Here is a 21,007-nt window from a genome sequence, read left to right on the forward strand (position 1 = left end):
AGAACACAAGGTGCCTGCTGAATCTCTTTGAGCAGAACATTCCACAGGACTGGACAGATGACACTGCAGGCTTGATTTCTTGTTGGTTACTCAGATGACCAATGATGCTCTGACAGGAGATTGAGCTGGGATATCAGGGTAGCCCCTAAGGTACCCTTAACCTAGATTGTTCAGGGCTATATAAATTAATACAAGGACCTTGACCTTAGCTTTTGGTAGCAGATGGGCAGCCAGTGCAGATGTTTTTACAATGTTGTCGGCCATGTGCCCCCATCAACAGTCTGGCCATCACATTCTGCACCAGCTGGAGCATATATGAGGGCAGCCCCTCACAGCTTGCATTGCAAATCATCAGTCCTTGAGGTTATCAATGCATGGCCTACAGCTGTCATACCCTTTTTAAAGCCATCCAAGTTGGTGTCAGGACACCTCCCGTGGTCACAACCCTGTCATGGTCCCACCTCAGGGTCCTGCTCTCCAAATGGTTCTCTCACCGGCCCTAGCCCAGATCTCTCAAGATCCCACTGCTAGGCAGCAGCACCTGACACGCCCTGTAAACAATATAGCCTTGAGACTGTGCCTTTGTATCCTCTTGACCTATTGCTACTTTGTGTCTAGGTGCACTTACAGGCCTCAACCCCCTTGTATCTTTGTGCCTATAAAGATTACAGCCCTGGGTTGCTCTGGATATCTGATGATGTTACACTATCTCTTCACCGCTGCCACCATTGATACTGTTTCCCCATCTTGGTATATGCCCTGCCCACCCTTCTGGTCAGTGACACCCAGCCAAGAATCAGGTGTTTTGGTAAACCAAGAAATATTTATTTATTTACACAGGGAATAACAAGATTACTTAAAGGTTCAGTCAACATGCGTGTGGTTTCATAAGATGTGTTACTCTATATTTCTCAGTCATAAATAACCTGCCTCACTACCCACCTAAATCCAATCCACCCTCTCCAAAAAACCCTCAGCACTCCCACCCCTCACAACTGTCATCCTCCTATTTATACCTTCAGACACCCAGCCACTCAGCCAATCATCATACAACACTCATCAACATTCCAATCCATCTCACTTAGTCTACTTACTACATATACTCAAATAAACCCGCACTTCCATATTTGCAGTAATTACATTTACAGGGGCATCACAGTGCCTGTCACCACATTTTGTGGATGGGAATGAGGAACATCCTCTTCGCCTACCACTAGCGGTCTCAGAGCTTTCAGGATTTTGTGGCTGCAGACCACGTGCGACGAGAAAGATCCTGGGAAAGAACTTCTGCAATTTTGCTTGGTCTCCTTTTGGAGTATGAAAGCTGGTACTACCCTTACCCTCCAGAACCCGTCAGCTCCCTGGAAGGAAGGTGGGAAGGAACCTCCCACTTGGCTGGCAGCACTTTACTAGGGTTGCCACCATTTTCCCCCACCAGATGGACTCCTGGGAGGGTTTCCATCACTGAGGAAAAGTGTACCAGGCTCAGGAAAAGTGTACCTGTCTGATGAATTTCTTCTGATTTTGTAGCTGTTTAAGGGCACAGCAGCCCTATCCCCCAAAACCCTAACTCTGCAGTCAGCACAGTTTAGTTGTAATGAATTCATATTACCTGTTTTTGAGTGGGACTCCTATATAGATTCTGCCTATTTGCACAGAACAAAGATTTCTCCATAGACTTAGAATCATAGAAGAGTTGGAAGGGGACTCTAAGGCCATCAAGTCCAACCCCGTTTATTTATTTATTAAATTTATTAGTCGCCCATCTGGCTGGCTGTCCAGCCACTCTGGGCGACGTACAAAATAAAAACATACAAATACATTAAAATATTAAAAATCTCAACAATAATAATAAAACCTAACCCACCCCAAAAGCCTGCCTGAAGAGCCAGGTCTTCAAGGCCCAGCAGAAGCTCATCATAGAGGGGGCATGGCGGAGATCATTTGGGAGGGAATTCCACAAAGTGGGGGCCACAATTGAAAAAGCCCTCTCCCTAGTTCTCACCAGTCTAGCTGTTTTAACTGGTGGGATAGAGAGAAGGCCTTTTGAGGCTGATCTTGTTGAGCGGCATCCCTGATGAGGTTGGAGGCGCTCCTTCAGATAGACTGGGCCGAAACCGTAGTGGGTTTTAAAGGTCAGAACCAACACCTTGAATTGGGCCTGGAAAACAATGCAGGGATCCAAATCAAAGCATTCCCAACAGATAGCTGTCCAGCTGCCTCTTGAATGTCTCCAGTGTCGGAGAGCCCACTACCGATCAACAAGAGATCCCGGCCCTCCTCTGTGTGACAACCTTTCATGTACTTGATTCATTAGAGAAGTTATTTCTTCTTTGATTGTAAATACAGGGGGTAAAGCCAATTATTAATCAAATATCATTAAATCTGAATTATAAATGCAGTACCACCATCACAGAGAACTATGCATGGTGTACAAAAAGAAGTACATGTATTCATGAAATATATATTTAAGAAATGCAACGTAACCCACGGCTCCTCACGTGTAATTAAACCCTATACGTGTTTACTAGGCAGGAAACGTCACCGCTGTACGGGGTTCACTTCCAAATGTGTGCGCACAGGAATGAAGCCTGATATTACGGGGGGGACGTTATTTGTTTATTCATTTATTTTCATGGAAACTCGCATGCGGACATGTGCAGACAGGGCCATTATGCCAACAGGTGTCAAGAGATCCCCACTCAGCGGTCGCAACTTGCGAGTAAGTTCCGCCGAGGCGGCTCGCGGGCGAGCATTCGCACGGCCCCTCCCGCGGGTCAGGGCGTGCCTCTCGGCCATGTGAAGGCCCTTCCGGGAGCGGCGCGAACCCCTGCGAATCAGGCGGGTTCGAGTAGGAGCGAATGGGCCCGAGAAGCCCGCTGAAGAGTCAGCCTGACTGGGGGCGGGGCTTCGCTGCGTCACCTCGAGGGCGGAAAGTGAGCCCGAAGGCGACGGGAGATACGGGCAGGAACAACGGAGCAATCAGAAGCCCGCTTTCCGCCCTTGAGCCCCGCCTTCTGATCCCTTCCGACCAATGGGGCTGCCTCGCTTTCTTCCGGCTGGTCTTAGAATCGGCGAATGGGGAGCGAAGAAGACTTTGGAATGAAGCCCCTCCTTCCCAGCCGCCAGTTCGCTACGCATGCGCACTGCTGCTTTTCTGCTGGATGCTGCCCAGGTAGGCGAGTGGAGCCTTCTGTTGTCGCATCTGCTCCGTTCTAAGGTTGGCCCTGCCCTGCCCTGCCCTGCCCTGCCCTGCCCTGCCCTGCCCTGCCCTGCCCTGCCCTGCCCTGCCCTGCCCTGCCGTCCCCCGCCCGCCCCTGCCGCTTTTTGAATGTGCCCAGTAGTGTCGTGGCAAGTTCAGAAGTGCAGGGTCTCTTCGTGTTAGTTACAGACATGCCCCTCCCCCCTTTTTTGCTGGGGGGGGTTAAGAATGAGATCCTTGTTAACTCCCACGACAACAGACATCTCTAGGAGCTAGTAAGCATGAAAGAGGAGGGTGTTAGCTACTGAGAAGAGTCTTCTCCGTGGCTGACTCACCTTTCACTCTTGATTGGCCACAATCCACAGAAAATGACAAATAAGCATGTTAGAAGACTCCTCTCAGTGGCTAATACATCTCCTTTCATGCTGATTGGCTCACATAACGCTGGACACATTGGGACCCTGTTCCAAAAAAAAGTAAAGGGTCTAAGACCTGGGTGACTATACCCCTGGTTGTGCCTTGGCCAAGATCCCCTTCAGGAATCCTTGCCAGCTGCTGCTGCTGCCCTTCCTCATTGCCACCTATCCCTTGCCTGCCTGCCAGGCAGACAGCCAATGTTCAAGGCAGGCAGAAGCACCCCCTGGTTCTTGCCAGCACCACCATTGCCAGGGCTGGAGCGAGAGGCAGGTGAACAAGCAAGCAGGCTGAAGTAGGAAAGAAGAGGAGCAGGCTCAGGGGGCTCTTGGCAGATGCCCGTCTGTGTTGGCCCTGCCGGCTGGTCTTCCACACCAACAAGATTTTCTGGGCCCATTGCACCCCATGTGTGGATTGGGCCCTCTGCCCCACTTGCAAAAGAGGATGTAGACTTGTATGCTCATGTATAGGCAACTTGGCATTTCTCCATAATGTATGACAGTCACAGCTGCTTCGATTACTGCCTAAAAAAAGGAAGGTGGGCAGAGGCTCACGTCTCACAATGCAGTATCTTCAAATAGTGCCCCTGCATTTTGCTTCCTAACGCTCTTTCTGCAAGTGTTAACTTGCTTTTTTAAAAAAGAGGATACTTGGAGTTGGGGCCTGGTACAGCAGTGCTCCCCTCTCAGTGGCCCCAGCACCAGGGCTCCTGGAAGCGTCCTTGCTGTGTTCCTGCTGGTCCTTCTAAGTGATAATGTTTGGCTGCTGAGCAGTTGGACTCTAGGCAGTTGGCCAGGGTGTGTGCAGCGTCTTTAGGCCAGATGATAAAATTGTGGAGGTGAAGCAGACTGCCAGTCCTGATTCCCAGTGTCTGGCTGCTGGGGAGAGGCCAGCCTACCTGCAGAGTTTTAAAGCCTTCTTAGATGCCTTTTTGGGGGGTTGTAGGCTTCCGTTTGGTTTTTGAGGTTTCATCTCTAGCACACTCAGTCTAATCTCCAGAGCAAATGAGAGGGAAGTGGTGAGTTTTATCTCACCTTCAACAAAAGGCAAGAGTCATAAGACAAAACTCAATGGTTTATACAGCACTCTGGATACAGGCAAACTTTGATCACCCTTTCTTGCTGTTTCTGTTCCAGCCATCAGGTGGTGGCGCACCATGGAGATAAGCCACTCTGTGAAGGAGCGCACCATCTCTGAGAACAGCCTCGTCCTCCTGCTCCAAGGCCTCCATGGACATGTCACTACAGTGGAGCTGCGGGACGAGAGCATGGCTGTGGGCCGCATCACCAATGTCGATGCCTTCATGAATGTCCGCCTGGCCGAGGCAACGTTCACTGACCGGTGTGGCCGTTCCTCCTGGTTGGATGACCTGTTTGTGACAGGAAGAAATGTCCGCTACGTCCACATCCCTGATGATGTAGACATCAGGACAACCATCGAGAAACAGCTGCAGCTCATTCACAGAGTTCGCACTTTTGGTGGTCGAGACAAGGGCAGGAAGGAGTTCCTTAAGCAGGGGGACAAATAAGCTTGCTGCGTACCCTGGGCTTGCCTTGTGTCCTAAATGCAGTCTGACGCTTCTTGTACTCCTGCACTGGAAACCCATAGCTTTGGCTTAAGAAATTTGAAATGACCTGTAGACAATCCTCCATATTATTTCTAGATGCCTTTGCTGGTTGCACTTCCTGAGTTCAAGAGTTCACCAAACATTCTATAGAAATGGGAAGTGGATATTAAGCTGCTTTGTAAAAATGTGTTAGAATATAACTGTCTTCAGCTAAGAAAAGGAGGAAATCTTTCTTTTTGTACAGTGAATAGCCTTAATCTCCCTTTGGCCAAGACTTTCAGGCTGTGCAGTAAGAAGACTACTCTTGTACCTGATCCAGGGTTAAGTTGCAGATGAGAGAATTCAGTTCTCATGCAGAGCTTAACTCTAGAACCTCAATAATGCAATATGAACATATAAATGTAAAATGGAAATGGCCTGCCTTCAAGTAGATTCTGACTTATGGTGACCCTATGAATAGGGTTTTCCTGGTAAGCAGTGTTCAGAGGGGGTTTACCATTGCCTCCCTCTGAGGCTGAGAGGCAATGACATATACTATCAGAAAATTGTCGGCGGGGTATAAACTTAAAGAAGAAGGAAATTGGTCCATCCAGCCCAGCCTTCCTGAACCCTGGTGCCTTCCTGGTGTAGGCGTTGGACTACAGCTCCTATCATCCCTGACCTTTGGCCATGCTGTGTGGGGCTGATGGGAGTCACAGTTCAAAATATCTAGAGGCCATCAGGTTGGGAAAGGCTGATCTAGCCAAATGCTGATGACTGGCACTGGTTTTCCTAGGCCCTGAGTAGAGAGAGATCTTTCTTAGTTATGCTGTCTTGTATCCTTCCAGTGCGAAATGCCAAGAACTGAGCCTGGGATGTTGTGTGCACAAAGTATGAGCTCTGTCACTGAGCCATGCTCCCTTCAAATGGTTTGATCTGAAGTTGCATCTAGCTAAGTAGATTTCTTTCACAATCCACCAAGCACACCTGATGTACAATGTCTCTGTGCCAGAGGCATTTGCAGGGGCCTTGATATGTTTTGAAAAGAATGGAGGAGGGCAGCAATCGAACTAACATCCCACAAATGTTGCTTGCATGTAACCCATGAACCTTACTTAGTAAAAACAGGAAACCCTACCCCAAAGTGTGCTACATGGACTACAAGGAAGATTGGTGCTAACTATAGGCATTTTCATAGAATCAGAGAGTAGCAGAGATGGAAGGGCCTATAAAGCCATTGAGTCCAACCCTCTGCTCAGTGCAGGAATCCAACTTAACACATACCCGACAGGTGGCTGTCCAGCTGCCTCTTGAATGCCTCCAGTGATGGAGAGCCCACCACCTCCCAAGTCATTGGTTCCATTGTCATACTGCTCTGACGGTTAGGAAGTTTTTCCTGATGTTCAGCTGAAATCTGGCTTCCTGTAATTTGATCCCATTATTCAATGTCCTGCACTCTGGGACGATTGAGAAGAGATCCCGGCCCTCCTCGATGTGGCAACCTTTCAAGTACTTAAAGAGTGCTATCATCTCTCCCCTCAGTCTTCTGTTCTCAGGGCTAAACATGCCCAGTTCTTTCAGTCTCTCCTCATAGGGCTTTGTTTCCAGTCCCCTGATCATCCTTGTTGCCCTCCTCTGAACCTGTTCCAGTTTGTCTGCTTCCTTCTTAAATTGCAGTGTCCAGAATTGGATGCAGTATTTAAGATGAGGCCTAACCAGTGCCAAACAGAGGGAAACTAGTACTTCATGCGATTTGGAAACTATACTTCTGTTAATGCAGCCTAAATAGCATTGCCTTTTTTGCAGCCACATTGTACTGTTGGCTCATATTCAGCTTGTGATTAACAAGAATCCCAAGTTCCTTCTCGCATGTTGTATTGCTGAGCCAAGTATCCCCCATCTTATAACTGTTCATTTGGTTTCTTTTTCCTAGGTGTAGAACTTTGCACTTATCCCTGATAAAGTTCATTCTGTAGTTTTCAGCCCAATGCTCCAGCCTATCAATATCACTTTGTTTCATGGTATTAGGAATCCCTCCAAATTTTGTATCATCTGCAAATTTGATAAGCATTCCCTGCACCTCCTCATCCAAGTCATTAATAAAAGTGTCAAAGAGCACTGGGCCCGGGACTGAGCCCTGTAGTACCCCACTCATTATCTCTCCCCAATTTGAGAAGGAGCCATTGATAAGCACTCTTTGAATACGATTCTGTAACCAGCTGTGGATCCACTTGATAGTTGTTCCATCCAGCCCATATTTAGCCAGCTTGCTAATCAGAATAACATGGGGCACTTTGTCAAAGGTTTTGCTGAAGTCGAGATATAGTATGTCCACAGCATTCCCACAGTTCTTGACAAATCCATGTTAGCTATTTATTATTATTATTAATAATTATTATTATTGATAATAATAATAATAATAATTAATAAGAATCATAATAGTCAGTTAATTAGATTTATATCCTGCCCTTCTTCCCACAAGGAGCTCAGAGCGGCAAATAAAACACTAAAAACATATTAAAACAAAACATCTTTAAAAACATGTTTTGGGAGAAAAAGCTTTAAAAACATATTAAAAAGGAATTCCAAGACATGGTGACTGAGATAAGGTCTCTACTTAAAAGACTTGTTGAAAAAGAAGGTCTTCTAGTAATCACTGCATTGTTTTCAAGGTGCTTACAGATTGACTGCTTTATAATCTGCTCCAGAGTTTTTCCAGGGATCAATGTCAGGCTGACTGGTCTGTAGTTCCCTGGTTCCTCCTTTTTGCCCTTTTTGAAGATAGGGACAACTTTAGCTCTCCTCCAGGCATCCGGCACTTCACCAGTCTTCCACGATTTCGCAAAAATAATAGACAGCGGTTCTGAGAGTTCTTCAGCCAGTTTCTTCTAGGAGGCAGTTTATCGGGCCCTGCCGATTTGAACTTGTTCAAAGTGATTAGGTATTCCTTGACCGTTTGTCTGTCAAGCTCCAATCCTGCCCCTTCTACTTCATGTTTCCTGGGGGGCATAGACCCTTTTTTGGTAGAAGACTGAGCCAAAGTAGGAATTGAGCACTTCTGCCTTTTCTTCGTCATCTGTTATCATTTTGCCTTCCTCATTGAGTAGCTTTGCCACCATTTCTTTTCTCTGTCTTTTACGATGGATGTACCTGAAGAAAGCTTTTTTGTTGCTTTTGGCATCCCTCGCTAGCCTCAGCTCATTCTCAGCTTTAGCCTTCCTGACACCATCCCTGCAATTCCGTGATACCTGCCTGTATTCTTCCTTTGTGGCCTGGTCTTCTTTCCACTTCCTGTATGTGTCCTTTTTTGTTTTCAGGTCATCTCTAAGCTTTTTGTGAAGCCACATTGGCTTCTTCTGCTGTTTCCCCCCTTTTTTCCTTGTTGGAATTGCTTGCCATTGCGCTTTTAGCATTTCCATTCTTAGAAACCCCCACCCATCTTGGACTCCATTTCTCATTAGGATTGTTTGCCATGGACCTTACGTAATTGTCCTGAGTTTATTAAATTGGCTTTCCTGAAGTCCAGGGTACTTTTGCTTCCTATAAAATCAAGAATTGAAGTTTATGGTCACTTTCCCTCAGAGTTCCCATAACTGCCACTTCATCCACCAAGTCCTCTCTTGTTTAGAATCAAGTCAAGGATAGCTGATCCTCTAGTTGCATCCTCTATTTTCTGTTGGAGAAAGTTATGTCCAGCACAGGTCAAGAATTTCTTGGAGGGGCTGTACTCAACAGAATTTGTCCCCCAACAGATATCAGGGAAATTGAAGACCCCAATTACTACTACATCATGCTCTGCTTGGCAGTATTATTCACTATCTCCCTAGGGATATATGAATGACCCCCGCCTTGCAGTCCTTCCGGCGTCAAGGAAAGACTTTCCTGTTTCAACAAGCTTTTGGTACTGATGGACGCTAAAGTTAGGACTGCCGGGACCTGCACTGCTAATGCCAAATAGCATTATTTTAAATTGACTTTGATCCTCTTAGCTATCAGTCTGAATGGTTTTAATATTGGATATAGTTTAATTCTATTTTAATGTAGATTTTGTATGTTTTGATTATATGTGTTTTTATCCGGAAGCCGCTGCGAGTTCCAGTGTTGGAAGGATGGCGGGATATAAATAAAGAATAAGAATAATGATTCCCACATGGATGTCACATCTCTACCTGGTGAGTCCATGGGTCTTCCTGTCATACTTGGGTTTCAATCCCATATAGTAGGGAGTCTTCTACTGTTCTTGTCGTGGGGCATGGTTCCATTGCCTCTGCTTGACTGATCTTCAGCCTCTGGCTCCCTGTCCCCCGCAGTCTCATCCTCCAGTAAGTGGTTCCATAGTTCCACTGGTGCAGAGTGTATTTTAGCTCTCCTGCTTCTGTCACCCTTTTCCACAGAGTTTTCTCCACTTCATTGTCCCTCTCCTCAACACTCTCCACTGCTGCTTCAACTTGCTGTTCTCCTCCTCCTGTACTTTGCTGTTGTTCCAACGTTCCGTCTAAGAACTCTTGGTCTTCTCTTGTACCCTTGAATGTGACCACTCACTGCTGCAGGCCTCTCTTTCTTCCAACAGTGCAACCAGATTGCAAAGCAAACATTGCACACACCACCACTGGAGTGTCCTTTCTGTCCATAGTCACTATTACATCTTGTTTCTACCTTACTACTTGTATTGGAATGGCCGGTGTTTTGTCATGAGATAATGGATGAGCAATGCCTGAGGATTTCTTTCTTGTTTGAAACTGACATTAAGTAGAGAGCTGCCTTTGCCAACCTGGTGCCCTCCAAATGTTTTGGACTATAACACATCAGCCTCAGCCTCCGTCATGGTGAGGTTTAACAATCGGCCCCTTTTCCCAGGGAACTCTGAGAACTGTAGCTCTGTGAGAGGAGTAGGGTATCCTAACAACTCTCAGTACCTTTAATAAACTATAGGTCCCAAGATTCTTTGGGGAAAGCAATGACAGTGGTATGATACTGCTTGAAATGTATAGTGCAGATGGGGCCACTGTGCACATATGCGGGTATGAGAGATGCTTTGCAAGGTGAGATTAATAATTGGTAAATAACTGAATATAAGAGTGAACCACTAGAAGTAAACAAGAGTGTATTGTTCATAGATGGATCCAGGCACACCCAACTAGGGTTGTTTTTGACATGAGCATATACCCTCACAAAAATGTTCTTAGGATGATTCAATAGCATCTGAGTCTCAGTGATGGCCTTACTTGAATGAATGTTCACCCCAGTCCAATGGGTCAGGTGCTCTCAGTGTTTGGTTTATAGCTGTCCTCTGCAGTGTGTGGTTTGGCTTTCTGGCAACTTCCTTTGCAGGAATTTTGTGTTTATGTGTAGGGAGCTGGTGGCCAGCTAGCTCTGCCTTTGTTTTGGAGGTTAAACTGGCTTCATGTCTCTTCCAGCTCTGCAACTCAAAATGTGGAAAGAACACATTTCAGCACGGATTTGAGGGTGACATTTCAAGGTTTAACGTGGAATAACTGCAGCTGACTTCCTTGGGTGGAAAGAAAAGGATGTTACACTGGAGAAGAGAAAGACAAAGACGGGGGTTTGGAGGAGGGGGGAGTCAATAAGTGGGAGGAGACTCATTCCAAGCAAAGTTGATTATGCTAATAGAATAAAAACAAGGAACCTGGATTTCCTTAGTAGTATACTTTGAATGTAAGATCCATCATGGCAGGAGGGCATGATGCTCTGCTAGGTATCCTCAGTGAGGAAGATGAAACATCGTAGAGGATCCTGAGAGCCTTCCTGTGTCTTTTAGCCCCTTCTGGTACCAGGAGCTGCCATGGAAGGGCAGAAGTGATGATACACGAGAACTAAGGAGAGGAACCTGTATTGCAGAGCTGCCCTGTGGTTCTGAGAGCAATCAAGAAATCTCTCCTTGGGATGGGGGCCTCACAATCCTGATGCACAGCAATAAAAGGCATGACAATTCACTGGCAAGCTATTGAAGAATGGAGCCTTTTGCAGGGACAGGAGAAGTCTCTCCTGCTAAGCAAAGTCCCCTCCTTCCTCCACCAGGCGCAGCAAGCTCCTGTCCCTGCCAAGTCAGCTGACTTGCCTAGCATATGTTGAGGGGTAACTGGCACAAGAGAGGAGCTGGACTTAAATGCCTTGTGGCTGATGATGATTCACAGCTTTCAAGTGCCACTGAGGACACAGCAAACAGCGTGCCCGTCTCTGCACCAGCTTTGTTTTGTATGCCCAAGTCTACAGCCAAAGGTGTTTGATGTTTGTGTAGTTGGTTTTGCTTTATGTTGAATGCTGCAGCGACAGGGGCCTCAACTTCCACCCCACGACATGCACGTCACTCCTTGTTAGTGCAGCAAATGTTAACACTTTTCCTTCACCCTGGTGGAGCAGTGCAAGCTTGCAAAGTGAAACAAAGGCTGGAGTACAGCAGGTGTGGGGAGCTCAGTACAGGTTGGTGTGTCTATCTGGTAACAGAAAACTTGATGTAGCATGAAGGGGCCAAAAAGGGCCGTGTAATTTTGTGTGCTCCATATTTGCTAACCAGTTCAAAGATGCTGAACTGTCTCCTGGCTTCTTGATTGCAGATATATGCATTGGGGAAGGGCCATAGCTCAGTGGCAGAGCATCTGCCTTGCCCACAGAAAGTCCCGGGATCAATCCCCCGCGTCTCCTGATAGTGAAAGCCTGGTGCAGAATTCAGGATTTTGGGTTGTTACATTTTTTTTAAATGTAATTTCTAACCACTTGAGATGACACTTGACAAAGTGTGGGAAAAGCTTGGCTCGGTCTCTGAGCCGTGCTGAACACTACATGGATCGTAGTAGGGAATTTCAAGACCAGAATCCAAAGCTTTTTAAAAGTCATGTATGGTGACTGCGCGCCACTTCAACCTATCTAAAAGCCAGCAGTCCTGAGGAGGCTAAAACTGTTTTGTTACTCGCCGAGAGCTTCCAGGAGTCTTTTGTTTGCACAAGTGGCAGTTGAGGCTCCCATAGAGTGAGTCACCTCTGCATGATGCAACTGCTCAGCTGAGAGAGTGCGGCTGTCTGTCCCCCACCACCCAAGCGTGACTCACCAGGAGCAACCTGGGGAGCAATTTCAAAAGTGCCCCATGGCTGCTCGGCCAGCTAGTGTCGACTGTGTGACTTGCCTTTCCTCTTTTTACTCTAGCTAACAGCTGTGGTGGTTTGGGACTGCCACAGAAGAAGCGAGCAAAGGCTCCCTTCATTTCACCTGCTGCTGAAATAGATGATGCCTGCTGGCTATTGCTGCTAATAAGTGGCACCGAGGTACCCAGGCCTGTGGGCTTTTGTTAGAAAGCTGCAGCAGCTTGGCTAGGAGGAGAAGCTCATTGCTCTGTGTGAGTCATGGGAGAACTAGGATGAGACTGTGAGGGCACATTACAAGCCTTATTTGGGGGGAGGGACCATAGGCCAGTGACAGGGCATCTGCTGCACATGCAACATTTTCAGGTAAGACTGGGGGGTAGAGGGAACCTTTTGAGACCATTGAAAGCTATTGCCAGCCAGTGTAGAGTAGACATACTCTGTTGGATGGACCAATAGTGGGGCTTAGAAGGAGGCCCTGTGGCATGGAGTTCCACAGGCCAACAAATCCAGCATCTTGTGATTTCCGTTGCAACAAGTTGAGGGAGGGGGAAATGGGAGGGAAGACAAGCAGGGGGTGCTGGGAGGGTGCACCCAGGGGGTGGGGCTGTAACAAGATGGTGGGTGTGGCTGATGTTTTGAGCTCATTTCCCTTATGGCCCAACAAGATTTATGTATTAATTGATGTACAGTAGGGCCCCACTTTGCAGTGCTTTGCTAATGCAGCAGTCTCAATTAGACTAAAGCCCCACTCATACGGCGCTTATTCTGCTTTTACGGCGGTTTTGGGGTGTCGTGCGCCATTCTATTCAATGAGCAGTTTTCACTTTTCAGCAGGGGTCTGAAACGTAACCTGCCGTATGAGTGGGGCCCTACTGTATTGATTTATTTTACAGCATGTAATAGCCAGCCCATTAGCCAAAAAGGCTCTCAGAGCAGCTTACAAAATGCACTGCTAAAATGGTCCCTGTCCTCTCACAATCTAAAAAGACACATCACACAAGGAAAAAGGAATTGGAGGGAAGAGGGGAAAGCAAGCTCTAGCACCAGCTCTCAAAGCTGTGTTAGGTGTCAGCAGTAGTGTAGTGGCAAATTCAGAAGTGCAGGGTCCCTTCATGTTACAGTTATGCCCCTCCTTTTTTCCTGTTGAGTTGAAAATGAGATCCTTTTTAATGCTTTGTCCCACAACAACAGACATCCCCAGGAGCCAATAAGCATGAAAGATGAGAGTGTGAGCTACTGAAAAGAGTCCTCTCAGTGGCTGACTCGCCCAGAGCTTGGAAAAGTTACTTTTTTGAACTACAACTCCCATCAGCCCAATCCAGTGGCCATGGTGGCTGGGGCTGATGGGAGTTGTAGTTCAAAAAAAGTAAATTTTCCAAGCTCTGGACTTGCCTCCTTTCACTCTGACTGGCCCCAATCAGCAGGAAACGGGAAGAAAGCATGTTAGAAGACTCTTCTCAGTGGCTAACACTCCCCCTTTCATGCTGTGTGGCTTGTAGGATGTTGGAGACATTGGGACCCTGCTCCCAAAAAAGTAAAGGTTCTAAGATGACACACACACACCCGACACTGGATGACTGTTCGGGCCATCCTGCCCTCCCCTGAAGGGCTCTTTTCTCCGGAGCTGGTGAGGATGTCCAGGCGAGGGGGACAGGGCAACCCTTCCACATAGGAGATTTGAAGCTTTTTCGCGTGTTTTGTATATTAATAAATTGGATAATTAACCATTATGTTTAATTCCTTAGGCGGGCAAACAGTGCATAATAATTATCAATCTAGTAGTGACTAGTCAATATTTCACTGACGTAACCCAGCGCCTGTCAATCACTCGCTGCTCAGTCGTCCTCGAGGCGGGGAGTCCAATCCCATGAACTCTTGGGCAGGCGCTCCCCGCCTACCTTTGCGGCCCGTGCGCCATCTTTAAGACGGGCAGCGGGCTCCAGCGAAGAAGATGGCGGCCGTGGGCGAGTGGGAGGGAAGCGGCGGGGGCGTGGCCGGCGGCAGCAGCAGCAGCAATGACGCCTGCGTCGCGTCACGTCCGTTGTCAGGTGGCGGAGTCAAGAGAGCCCGAGTTGGCTGGGGCAGGCGAGGTGGACGGCGGCCGGCGGGGCCGGGCCCGGTGGCGGCGGCGATGGGTAAAGAGGGCGAGGGGGGCAGGAATGGGGCACCCCGGCAGAGAGCACGGCAGGGCGGGCGTCATGGGCACTGCGGCGGCGGCGGCGGCTTCCCAGGGCAGCCTTGTTGTCCGTGACGAGCAGGCCGGCGGTTGGGGCCCGTCCCCGCCCCCGCGCGCGCTCCCTGAGCGGGGGTGACTCCTCGGGAGCGAGTTCCCCTCCGCCCCCCCTTCTGAGGAAGCCCGCCGGGGACCGGCTGCGGAGGGCGCGCTGAGCGTGGCTTACGGGGGAGCCCGTCGGGGAGAGGGGGTCGTCTGACGGGGGGGTGGCTGTTGCTGCTTTGCAACCCGCGCGCTCGTCCCTGCCCCGAGGATCCTGCACGTGTGCGGAGGGGACCGTGTGGCGGCGCACGGCGCCCGCCCTTCGCCATCCCGGCCTGCCTGCCTGGCCCCGGGACACCGGGCCGTGAGGGCAGGAGACAAACTCCTGGAGGTCTCCTTTGCCGAGGACAGCGGCTCATCACTGTCGGGACACCCCCGCGCCCCCAAAAGCAGAAACGCTCGAAGGCTCCCCCCCACTCTTCCTATGACGAGGCAGGGCCGCGCGGGCCTGGCTGTTCCCCTTCCCCGCCGGAGTGCGGTGGGATGTTGGCTGCCGGAGGTGGGTGGGCTGCCCTCCTGGGCTGCCCTCCTTCCCTCCAGAAACGGGCCTTCTGCTTCCATCCGTTCCTCTTCTTCTCCTTCTCCTCTTGCATCCTTCCTCCCCCGCTGTCAGGTGGACTCCAGGGAGGAGTTTCTGCTCTCACGCTGTTGCAGTAAAAAAAAAAAAAGTGTGTTTGGGGGTGGGCATTCAAGCACTCTTCTCTCTCTCTCCGTCCCCCAGGTAACTCTTCTTCTGCTCCGTTCCCTGGCCGCATCTCCTCTTCTTCCACATCAGTACTTTTCTCCCCCCCCCAAAAAAAAGTACCCCGTCCAATTGCTTTGTTGCTGAGACGACTGAAGCCAAGCCTGGTGTGCTTCAGTAGCTCTGCCATCCCGTGCGTAGCGCATTTCAGGGCCACTCCAGCATGTCATAATCTTCTCCGCAGCCATCTCTTCCTGCTTGCGAGGCTTGGTTTTGGCTGCCCTGATTTCTCTGGATTGGGAAGATGAATCAAAGGCTGCAAGGCCCGGGGGCCATTCTGTGGTAGTGCCGAGCAGGGGGAGGGAGAGAAGGATTCTGGTCCAGGAGAGTCTGGAACCCTGAATGCAGTCATACAGAGCAAAGGGAGCATGTAAAAGGGAGTGCTTTTTTTCTGAAAATAATGAAAACAATGCCTGTTTCAGAATGGCTGTTGGGCCATGTAGAGCGATGTGGGCAGAGGCACACCTAACCCTGAATAGTTTCAAGGTGTTCATAGAATCATAGAGTTGGAAAGGTCCAACCCCCTGCTCAATGCAGGAATCCAAATTAAAGTAGACTGGACAGGTGGCTATCCAGCTGCCTCTTGAAGGCCTCCAGTATTGGAGAGCCCACCACCTCCCGATGTCACTGGTTCCATTGTTGTATCGCTCTAACAGTTAAGAAGTGTTTCCTGATGTTCAACCGAAATCTGCCCTCCTGCAACTTGGGCCCATTATTCCGTGTCCTGCACTCTGGGACAATCGAGAAGAGATCCCGGCCCTCCTCTATGTGACAGCCTGTCATGTACTTGAACAGTGCTATCATATCTCCCCTCAGTCTTCTCTTCTCCAGGCTAAACATGCCCAGTTCTTCCAGTCTCTCCTCATAGGGCTTTGTTTCCAGTCCCCTGATCATCTTTGTTGCCCTCCTCTGAACCTGTTCCAGTTTGTCTGCATCTTAAAGTGTGGTGTCCAGAACTGGATGCAGTACTGAATAGAGGGGAACCAATACTTCATGCAGTTTGGAAACTATACTAAAATAGTGTTTGCCTTTTTTGAAGCCACATCACACTGTTACTCATTTTTGGGTAGAAGTTCCGTCATGAGAATTTGCTTTTTGTTCACTAAGGAAGTGTGTGGTTAAGCCTGTTCCATCCTCAAAGCCATTGTGATCCCATAGATCAGGATAGTCAATGTGGTGCTTTCTAGATGCTTTTGGACTACAATTCCCATCTGTGCCAGTCAACATGGTCACTGTTGAAGGATCACTATCCTGGGACTGGAGGAGGGTTCAATCTAGCTGGACCCACTTCTGCCACTGCACGTAGGGATGATGATACTTAGTTGTGGCTCCCCATATGTGGAATATGCTTCCCAATGTGGTCTGCCTGGCACCTTCACTGACATATTTTTGGTACCAGGTAAAAATACACCTTTTTCCCCAGGCATTTGATAGACTGAGATGATAATGCCTATTAGTATGCTGTCAAAGTGGCTGCATGGGGATGGTGTTGTGGATTTAAAGTTTTGTTTTTATAGTATATTTGTTTTTGTTTTAACATTGTTGTAAGTCACCTGAAGACCTTCAGGTATCAAACGACTAATAAATCTAACAAATAATAATAATACTGAACGTGACTAGAGTGCTTTAGAGTTTTTGAGGCACTTCACTGACATTGTCTTAGCAAGCTTGGTCAGTGCTGTTAGCTCAATATTGCTAATGTGGGAGATGAGTCTGAGGGGGGGGGAAGGATTCCCAGTTGCCACTGTAAGAGATCATTGTGGAGGTGAGATTTGAAGGGGGGGTGACCTTGTTTGTTTCTCTTAGCCACTTGCTCCTCTCAAATAGGAACAATGGCAATCATGTTCTGTGATACAGAAAAAGATTATGAAGCACTTTTTCACATGAACAGCACATTGCTTTCTGCTGTGGCTCCACTTGACAAAGCTTGCAGCTTCATGTCGCCATGATCTGTTACAGGAATGTTACCCCCACCTCAGCTCTGTCCCCTGAACAGCCCTACAGAAGTCAATGGAAGCAATTTCCGTTTATGAGAGAAAGCTGTAGGAACTTTGCTAGTAGCACTTAAAGTACATACTATTTAAATAGGATCTTGGGAAATTTGTTTCTCATGTCCAAGAACTTGAGATATTTTTTGACCCTGATGCCTAGAAATTGAAAACGCTTTCCATCCCTAGAGGGTCATTGTGTAGCTGTTTCAAAGGGACCCTGGGTTCTGGTGTCTTCAGCATGTGAGGAATGATGAGTCCTCTTACATGCTCTAATCTAGACCTTTTTCTTCTGTAGGAACATTCTGCCCTGATCCCATTGTGTGATATTTGGCAAAACAGCTTCTTTATAACAGGGCAAACTTGCCTCAAACAGTGATAAGAGGCCCAGGGGATTCAGAGCTGTGGCCTATGCTCTTCCCTTGGAAATCAGAAGCTTCTCTGGGCTGCTTCTCTGGCTTGTTCTTCCTTTTGCTTGTCTTGTTGATAATGCTGCAGCTAAAGGGGTGATTTTGTGGTAAACCATAATCCAGAGTTGTAAGGGTGGCTGCCACAACTTTTAATGGAAAGCAAGGTTAAGAGACCAATATCCATTTTACAAGCCCCTCTGGAGGTTGTAGCATGATATGCCTGTTGGCTTGTGGACCCAGCCATAGCCCCATGTCAGGCAATGGTATTTACTCAGAATGGTGATTTGCAGAGATGCTAACCTGAGAGAGGGCCATTGTAGCTTGTAAGCATCTTTTTTAAAATCTCTCTTGGATCTCTGATGGCTTCTATGACCCTTAGAGATACTCTCTAATTCTGATGGGAAACTGGAGGGTGAGAGGAGCTTTCTATGGGCATAATGAATACATCTGGTGTGCAGATGTTGTGCTTGATGTCTTTAATTACTGAGGAGACAGTCAGGTATAGAGCTAATGACCTTAGTTTCATTTGTCTTCATGTGCATGAATGAGAGTGGGAAAATGAAAGATAGGCAGATGTAAATTCATCCAGCTGTTTGCATCTGGTTATGTACTAGTTCGGGGGTAGGCTGCATAGCACTCAAACCCAGTATGCTTCTGTGGGGTCCAGATGGAATTCTGAGGCTTCAGCTTTTTTTAAAAAATACAACTCTAATCCTGATTATAGCCCTGCACCCCAAAGGGGAAAAAGCAGGAGAAAGAACACACAGAGCCCAAAGGAACAGAATAAAAATGTGTGTTTAAACACATGGCAATATTTCTGCTTTGATCTTTAAATCCATATAATAATATATTTTTCAACAGTATTTTAATTCACATTTGTGACGGGCATCAACTTCCAAATAAGTGCAGTATTTCTACCAATGGCTGTTTGGCTTCTAATCTGTTTGAAGGGATGAAGCTGCTTTAAGTTGGACTATCAAGGCTTTTCCTATCTATTCCCGTAGTAGGCAGTGTGGAGCCCTCCAGATAATATTGGGCTCCAACACCTGTTGGCCCCAGCTACCACAACCAGTAGTCAGGGACGATGGGAGTTGTAGTCCCACAACATCTGGGGGGCACCACATGTTGGCTACCCTGATCTAGTCCACCTGGCAGCAACTCTTCATGGCCTCTTTCTGTTCCTGCCCTCCTAACTGGAGGTGCTGGAGGTTGGATCTGGGACTTTCCTGCCTACCAAGTGTGAACTCTGGCCCTAAGCTGTGGCTCCCCCATATGAAAATAACAAGCATGCTATGTGCAACTTGCCTCATGCCTACCTGTTCAGTGCATTAGCTACTCCGTCAGACATTGTGGTGACTGAGCTGCTTCTCTCCTTACAGTGCAGAAACATGCTGTCTTGAAACAGGTGACCGATCTATTATTGATGCTCACAGGACAGTGGTTCTGTTTTGGCTGCAGTTGATGTGCTCTAAGATTGACAAGAGCCAAATAAACCAATGCTCCCCATAATCTACCTGTTTTTCAGGAAGTCTGAAGTGGCATGCTAAGGAAACCTAAGTGTACTAGTCAGGCCCAAACCAGTTTAACTTCATATACATAGATGCACCTTCATTTTTTCCCAGGGCCCGTGCAACTTGCAATATCCCTGGGTCACTTGCTACGGACAAGCAGCTGTCCCCCACTCCCTAGAAACTTTGAGATGGAGACCCCTGCTTGAAAAGTCCTCTGTCTTTCCTTTCTGCCTGTCTGCCCAGCAGAGATTGTGTTTTTATGAGGATTGGTTTGTCTGTGAGACTCTCCTCCAAAGTTTCTATTTTACAGGGTATTGCATGTGCCCAGTGCAAGTGGAGTGTGGCATTGGCTCTTCCCTGTGAGCTCGTTATCTCAGAGGGATATACAGCATGTGTTAGCAGGCACTCGAGAGTCAAAGATTTTTGAAGCTGAAGGATGAGGGCTCACTATAACCAAGCTGCTCTTCTGGCCAGGTTGGTTAGGGAGCTGAGACTTGAATGTCATGAGAATTCCTTCTGTGATCCCATGTGAATGCATGGGTTTTAGGTGATAGGTGGGTGTCGCTCAATGCAGCCAGTAATCTGGTGAGAGAGTCTTGTTTTGAAGGGGATGGTAGAAGCCAAATGTCACAGAAGCACACTCTGACCCCAACCATCAGACAGGGGCCTATTGGCTGATGGGAAACTGAACCCCCTGCCTTGCATGAAGGAGATCCCACCCCATCCCATCTGTCACCCAGAAAAGGAGCATCTGCAAGGAGCTTGATTCCTGCCAGAAAGAGCCCTCTGCTCCACATGCCAGTTGCCCTGGGACTACAGAGCGGAAGGGAAGCACGTCCTGGCCCTGTCCTTTGACAAGGGACCAGGGCTGGCTGGGGGCATGGGTCGTGGGTTTCTGTGTGTTAGAATCTTTTCTAAGTTGCCTTGGGGCTAATTTGATCAAAAGATGTGATATAAATAAATCAGTAAGGTGCTTCTGGAGAACAAGTCTTTCCCTCTATTGCAAGCCCTGATGGGCGAAGTGCAGCTGCTGGGTACCAGACTAGACTGGCTCACTGTTTGGAGTCCCATAGCCTTCCTTCTCTTGCCCTGATATCTTTATCCCCATGACCAAATGTGGGCAAGCCTTGTGGCTTGCTCTAAGCTAAATTTGCCAAACCCACATAGCTAGCATACCTGCTGCCAGCGAATGGCTCTAAAATAAGTTTGTCCAGAGAAGAGCACACTGGGTTACTGATGTCTCTAGGAAAATAAGAGTTTTTGCCCTTGAGCAACAACTGGGGTATGTGTAAATATTATGTGGAGCAGCACTGCAAATTTTCTGGAAATATTTTCATTGATTTTTCCTCACTGCCTTAAGTCTATGGACATTTGATTTAGTATGTTTGGGGAGTTAGAGATTTAAAATTTCTGAAAATTTTGAAGCCATGGGAAAAAACAGTGTTTTGTTTTCTTTTCCTGGGGAAAATATGAAATTTTGGAGGAAATGGAAAAAATCTCTGTTTATCTCTCATTCTTCAGATTGAAAGTCTTTGTTACTTTAGGGACATAAAATGTATTACGTATAACTTAGTTTGCCATAACATTATGTTTGGTATGCTAAAATACAGTCTATTCAGACAAAAAATACAAATTGAATTTATTTCTTTAAATTTGTATTTTTTTGTTACAAATGGAGCCGAAGCTCCTGAACTGTAAGGAACCTGAACTGTAGGGAACTTCTTTGGCTTAATCAGTTTATGAGGAGCAGGCAAAAAATAATAAAAACAGAAGAAACAATCAATATTAGGGGAAAAACAAAGAAAATTCTTATGTCCCC

General features: G+C 47.6%; 2 protein-coding genes across 6 annotated transcripts in view; both read left to right on the forward strand.

Annotated features, from left to right (window-relative positions):
* Window positions 1–3,091: 3,091 nt before the first annotated feature.
* LSM10 (LSM10, U7 small nuclear RNA associated) lies at window positions 3,092–5,596 on the forward strand. 2 transcript variants are annotated; one of them, XM_061597392.1, is made up of 2 exons: window positions 3,092–3,175; window positions 4,753–5,596. In XM_061597392.1, the coding sequence occupies exons 1-2, from the start codon at window positions 3,103–3,105 to the stop codon at window positions 5,142–5,144; spliced, it is 465 nt and encodes a 154-aa protein (XP_061453376.1). In that variant the 5' UTR covers window positions 3,092–3,102; the 3' UTR covers window positions 5,145–5,596. The 2 variants fall into 2 exon arrangements, with proteins under 2 accessions (XP_061453376.1, XP_061453377.1); XM_061597393.1 differs by having other exon boundaries at window positions 3,160–3,220.
* Window positions 5,597–14,183: 8,587 nt separating this feature from the next.
* Window positions 14,184–21,007, forward strand: part of STK40 (serine/threonine kinase 40) — a 37,665-nt gene continuing 30,841 nt past the window's right edge. The window contains exon 1 of one of the 4 annotated variants that reach the window (XM_061597448.1): window positions 14,184–14,397. In XM_061597448.1, the coding sequence (XP_061453432.1) occupies window positions 14,214–14,397 (184 nt within the window). In that variant the 5' untranslated portion in view covers window positions 14,184–14,213. The remainder of the gene's footprint in view (window positions 14,398–21,007) is intronic. The other 3 variants (XM_061597446.1, XM_061597447.1, XM_061597449.1) reach the window with 3 other exon arrangements.

The sequence above is a fragment of the Rhineura floridana genome, chromosome 15 (genome assembly GCF_030035675.1).
Source record: "Rhineura floridana isolate rRhiFlo1 chromosome 15, rRhiFlo1.hap2, whole genome shotgun sequence".
Classification (NCBI taxonomy): domain Eukaryota; kingdom Metazoa; phylum Chordata; class Lepidosauria; order Squamata; family Rhineuridae; genus Rhineura; species Rhineura floridana.

What these genes read in the sequence shown, in the direction of transcription:
- LSM10 (XM_061597392.1), top strand. Translation starts at nt 3,103, where the DNA reads ATGAAGCCCCTCCTTCCCAGCCGCCAGTTCGCTACGCATGCGCACTGC. An exon ending in TTCTGCTGGATGCTGCCCAG is followed by an intron (nt 3,176 to 4,752) that starts GTAGGCGAGTGG and finishes TTTCTGTTCCAG; the next exon opens with CCATCAGGTGGTGGCGCACC.